The sequence below is a fragment of the Hibiscus syriacus genome, unplaced genomic scaffold, assembly GCF_006381635.1.
Source record: "Hibiscus syriacus cultivar Baekdansim isolate YM2019G1 unplaced genomic scaffold, ASM638163v2 tig00112295_pilon, whole genome shotgun sequence".
NCBI classification, from domain to species: domain Eukaryota; kingdom Viridiplantae; phylum Streptophyta; class Magnoliopsida; order Malvales; family Malvaceae; genus Hibiscus; species Hibiscus syriacus.
Window position 1 is genome coordinate 123,977 of NW_024063297.1, and position 5,974 is coordinate 129,950.

General features: G+C 31.8%; 1 protein-coding gene across 1 annotated transcript; it reads left to right on the forward strand.

The window, feature by feature from the left end:
• The first annotated feature begins 441 nt into the window (after positions 1-441).
• Positions 442-4,156, forward strand: LOC120177674 (protein PELOTA 1-like). Its single transcript, XM_039183742.1, has 16 exons — positions 442-582; positions 651-733; positions 1,195-1,267; positions 1,443-1,517; positions 1,593-1,649; positions 2,033-2,078; positions 2,285-2,360; positions 2,463-2,538; positions 2,687-2,719; positions 2,803-2,871; positions 3,000-3,106; positions 3,201-3,273; positions 3,365-3,403; positions 3,479-3,573; positions 3,646-3,752; positions 4,083-4,156. The coding sequence occupies exons 1-16, from the start codon at positions 532-534 to the stop codon at positions 4,154-4,156; spliced, it is 1,134 nt and encodes a 377-aa protein (XP_039039673.1). The 5' UTR covers positions 442-531.
• The last annotated feature ends 1,818 nt before the right edge of the window (positions 4,157-5,974 follow it).

Genomic DNA, 5,974 nt, shown 5'->3' on the forward strand with positions numbered 1-5,974 from the left:
TCTAAAAATAGAAAAACATAATTTAAGTAAATAATGAATAGAAACTTAAATAAATAATAATTTAAATAAAAAGATTAATTTAAGTGAAACAATAAATAAAAACGTTTTTTGATTAATAAGAACTTAAATAAATAATTTTTTTGGAAGGGAAATAAATAATATTTAAATAAAAAATACGATTTAAGTAAAAGTAGTAAATAGAATTTAAATAAATACTAGTAATTTAAATCAAACTATTGATTAAATAAAAAGATGGGGTTAAAGTAAAAGTAGTAAATAGAATTTGAATAAATACTAGTAATTTAAATCAAACTATTATTTAAATAGAAAGATAGATTTAAGTAAAAGTAGTAAATAGAATTTAAATCAAACAATGCCAACTCTTTCCCCTAACGTTTATATATCTCTCAACGTTCAGTCGGTCATTGTAGTGTTTATATCCTTGGGAGTTCGATTTTGCTCAGCGTAAATTCAATTTCAAAGTGAAATAGAGAAAAACCCTAAAAGGAACACATATTTCGTAGTAAAATTATGAAAGTTTTACACCGAGACGTAGTTCCCAACGGCCCCGGCGTCGTAAAGGTATATACAAAGTTTTTTTTTTTTTGAATTATGAGCTTTTCTTTTTAATGAAATAGTGTTTATTGCAGTTGGTACCGGTAGATTCAGATGATCTCTGGCTTGTTTACAATTTGATAGCTACTGGAGACAGGGTTATGGCTGTAACCTTCAGGTTTTCTTTGCTCCACTTTTTTTATTTTCTGTGTTAAAAAAATTGTTGTGATACATATTTGAATAGAATTTAGCTGCTTTATATTTTTATGGATGTGTTAAATTAGGATTTTATAGGACTTTTTGTAGTATAGTTAGTTTCAATTCTTACTTGTTCGTCACCTTTTTTATTGTTATTATTTTACTCATAAGTCGGTTATTTGTTGATATATATATGTATATCAACTTGTTTTAATCCCAATCAATATTTTTGGGTTCTTGTTAATTCAACATTCTGTGGCTTATAGCAATGCAAGTATAATAGCTGTCCTATAAAACATCGACTTCAAACTCAAAGGTTTTTCTCATATTAGATCATAAGTTTAACTGCAGATGTATTTTTAGTGTGTAAATATGAATAATTTGATGTTTATAAGTTTCTTGATGTCAATCCATATTAGTAATTTGTACATTCTATAATAGGAAAGTTTTAAGGGCGAAATCTGGTGGAAAAAATTCAGAACGTGTTGCCATGAAGTTGGAAATTGAAGTTGAGGTAAGATTATTGATTTTTTTTCCAGTTGTTTGAATTGCCAACAATTTTTAACAGTGTGGCTGATTTGTACTTTTGTGGTTATGATTAAGTTTCAAATCCTCCAAACAGGAAAAAAAATTCTGAAGCTGCTTTTAATTATGAACATTGATACTGATATTAAGTCATATTTCTTTAGGCGATGGATTATGACAAAGAAGGAGCAGTCTTGCGTATAAAGGGGAAGAACATCTTGCAGAATGAATATGTTACGGTAGATGCACCTTAGAATGTTGCCTCTTGTTTAATATTTTTTATTGCTTTTAAATGCATCATTGTCTTGTTGCAGATAGGGGCATTCCATACTCTACAACTTCAGCTTTGTCGACCGTTTGTATTAACAAAGGTAGCTATTCTTTTTGGCATTATTTGTGTATCCTTTCTTGTAAATCATTCTGGTCGATCCTGATTGCAACACTTAATACTGGCTAAATTCCTAGGTTATATTCTCTATGGCCATTCTTTCTTTTATATCCTTCTGAACAACAATCGTCTTTTGGAATTCATGGACCTGATACAGAATGATTTACTTGGAATATTTTAACACATCGCATTAGCTAGTTACTTGAATTGAGTTCCTCAGGGATTTTGGTTTATCTTATTAGTCTTATTGTTGTAAAATATGAATAGTTTTTTCATTTTAGTTTCTCTTTAAAGTATGTCATCTTCTAGCTCTCAAAAATATTTGATACTCCAGCAGAATAATGGAATTTTACTTTCATATCTTAGGAAACATGGGACTCATTGGCATTAGATGTTCTCCATCAGGCCTCTGGTATGTAGTCTGACTTCTCCAATTGTCTGTATAACTTGAGAATGAAAGCATCTGACGTTTATTATCATGCTCAGAGCTGATTCCTTAGTTTAATTTTGCTTGATGACAAATTAATGGTATATTGATTAAGGTTTTTAGAAGTGTTCTAGTATCAAAAAAATAATTTAGCTGATTTAACTTTGCAATTACTGCTTATCATATTCTAGATCCTGGTGCGACTGCTGATCTGGCTGTGGTATTGATGCAAGAAGGGCTAGCAAATATACTGCTTGTTGGTAGAAGGTATGTGAGACCAACTTGAAGAATGAATTTTGTAATCTGTTCTAGAAGGGGATCATTATGATGTTTAGAAATTGACTAGTATTACTGTGGCATGTACAACAGTGTGACAATTACCAGTTCACGGATTGAAGCTTCAATTCCTCGTAAGCATGGACCTGCCATTGTTGGTTATGAGTCGGTATGCATCTCTTTTACTATTATTATTCTTTTATATTTGGAACTAATTTCTGATTTAGAAAGCCATTTACTTTTAAGAGCATGTAATGAGAATTGGGTTCCGTTGTCTACCTTGTGTGCTTATTGATTTCTTTTTTAACATTCTATAGGCTTTGAAGACATTCTTTGAGAATGTTGTACAGGTAAATTATACTTGAACAATGATATCGCTTTTTTTATATGATTTTAAGTGGTTCCTAAGCGGTTGTTTTTGAATCTGTGACAGGCTTTCATCAAACATGTCGATTTCAATGTTATTCGCTGTGCTGTTATTGCTAGTCCTGGTTTCACAAAGGTCAGGGATGAAAACTTTCAACTTGTTTTCTTTTCCAATTGCCTTGCTTATTCAATTACTTCAGTTTCCTTGGTAACTATTGGAAAGAGACGTTTTAAAATATTTATCGTTTCATTTATCTGCTTCAGGACCAGTTTCATCGCCATCTTTTATTGGAGGCAGAAAGAAAACAAGTGAGGCCAATTATTGAGAATAAATCACGAATAATTCTTGTTCAAACAAGCTCTGGATACAAGTATGTTTTCTTGCAGTTAACTATGATAAGTTATTTCATTTTGGAGCTCTCATATGGACATGGATCTTAGTTTAATACCTTAACTATAATGCAGGCATAGTTTGAGGGAAGTATTGGATGCTCCAAGTGTCATGAAGATGATAAAAGACACCAAAGCAGCCGAAGAGGTATGTTGTAGAAATATCTGGCTAAGAGTTTTATTTTTACTCACTGATTGTTCTAACTTTTCATTTATTTTCCATTTTGCAATTTTACCAGGTCCGAACTTTCAGGGATTTCTTCGACATGCTTTCAAATGTGAGGTTCAACCTTGGTGTGTGTGTTCTTCCCACATTAATTTTTGATTATAATTGGTTTTGTTTTATTATATAGGATCCGGCACGTGCATGCTATGGACCGAAACATGTCGGGATTGCCCATGAGCGACTGGCAGTTCAAACGCTCCTTATTACCGATGACCTCTTCAGGTTAGTTTTATCATACGATCAGCTCAATCGGTTATTGGTAGCTTGTTGCTAACATGGGTGAGTGCCATTCAGGAGTTCGGATGTAAAATCAAGGCAAAAGTACGAGGATTTGGTGAAGGAGGTTAAGAAAGCGGGGGGCATTGCTCACATATTTTCGTCCATGCACGTATCAGGGGAAGGTGAGTATTGCATTTGGTGTTTTAGTTTTGATAATAGGTAAACTGCGCATTTAGTACCTAAGCTATCAGTTATGATTTGTTTTAGTATCTAAACTATCAGTTTTGGTCCGTTTTAGTACTTATTAATTTCAATTTTTTTTCAAAACTTAACGTTAAATTTTGAACGGATTACTAAAACGGAAAAAAAATTGAAATTAAATATTGTTTTGAAAAGAATTGAAAATTTAGATACTATAATTGATCAAAACTGATAGTTTATTTACTAAACGTGTAATTTACCCTTTGACAATTATTCTCACTTATTTTTTACATGTATCTATGTATATTTAGAATTGGCACAACTGACTGGTATTGCGGCAATCCTTCGTATCCCTCTTCCGGATCTGGATGACATTGAAATGTAACGCAGCAGCAACATATGTATTGATTATTTTCAATATTTTTAACTGTATCATATAACATTATTTCCTTCATTTTTTTTCAAATATATTTAGGTCTTATTTTAAAATAATATATGTTTTTTTTTTGAAAAATGATATGTCAACAAATTTTAAATATATAAAACATATGTTTATTTGAGGTTATTTTACAAGAGCAATATCCATAACTAATTTTATAGTTATTTGCAGATAGAAGTACTTTACCTATGCACATATTGGTTGTAATTAGAAAGATTTTACGGTGAACGTCGCACTCTAAATCAGATCACTAAAATGATATATTTAAATACACTATTAACTAAATTAAAATAAAATGAGTGACGTCCCAGCTGTTTTAATTTTCTGGTTTGGGTGAGTTAGCTTGCTTATAAGGGCTGCAATTTTCGATGCCTTATTCAGGTCTTGAGAAGAAATTCTGGTGTAGTAATAGGATTATGTTGTTTAAAAAAAAACATTTTTGCAATCAAATCTGTTTGTATTTATTTTTGTTTGATTTTTTAACGTACTTTTAACTTTTTCCTTATATGATTATCACATGATATAGATCAACTAGTCTATTGTGTCAATAATTATAAAACATATTTTAATTATATATTTAATTTATAAATTTTATTATAATTTTAAGAGAAAATAACCTCAGTGACCAAAAATGCCTTATAATATACGATTTTAACCAATTTTTTTTGGATTTGCCAAAATGACCAACAAAATCGCAATGCGAAATAAAAATCGCAACGCGATCTCTAGAATCGCAAATCAGTTCCCAGAATCGCAACGCGATTATGAAGAATCGCAATGCTATAGTACAAATTAGCATTGCGATTTTCCAGAATCGCAACACGAATATGAAAATCGCAACGCGAACATATAAATCGCAACGCGATTCTGACTATCGCAACGAGTATCCGTAAAATCGCAACGCGTATTCGTAAATCGCAACGACAATACGTAAAATCGCAACGCGTATCCGTAAATCGCAACAGGTATCCGTAAATCGCAATGCGAATACATAAATCGCAACGAGAATACGTAAATCGCAATGCGTATCCGTAAATCGCAACGACAATACGTAAAATCGCAACGCGATTTTTAAAGCGGCATTAGAATCACTACGCGTATTTTATTTTCAAATTCCAAACACGAATATTAATTATTGGAACACTGAACCGTCCACAGTATATCCCATAATCGCAACTCATAACCTAAAACCTAAAATCACAACTCAATCCCATCTTCATCTCTCACTCTCTACGGCGAAATCTGTCCCCATATCCGAAGATTTCCGTTCCCATCTCCGGCGAAATCCCTCACAACCATTCACGGTCAGAAATCCCTCACAATCATTCAGTAATGGGGAGATCAACCTCCGAGGGTTAGTTTTTTTAATTATTTTTATTTTGAAATTTTTGCATTATTTTAGGTTTTTCATATTGAAATTGATGATAAGTTTACTGGTAATTTCAATAATAGATTAACCATTTCACTTAGATTTCTTATTAAATTCATTCGATTGCTGCCAATACTGCTAAACTGTTTAGTCTTTAACCCTGTGAAGTTAGTATTTGTCTTTGTTTTGTCTTTTGGTTGAAGTAATGCAATCCATTAAAGTTTCAATTTGCAGAAGAATAATAGTTTCTAAACTTAAAATCGCAACATGAAAATGAAAATCGCAACACGAAAATGACTACCGCAACGAGAGAAATGAAAATCGCAACGAGAGGAATCGCAACGCGAAACCAAAATCGCATTGCGATTTTCATTTCGCGTTGCGATTCTCTCGTT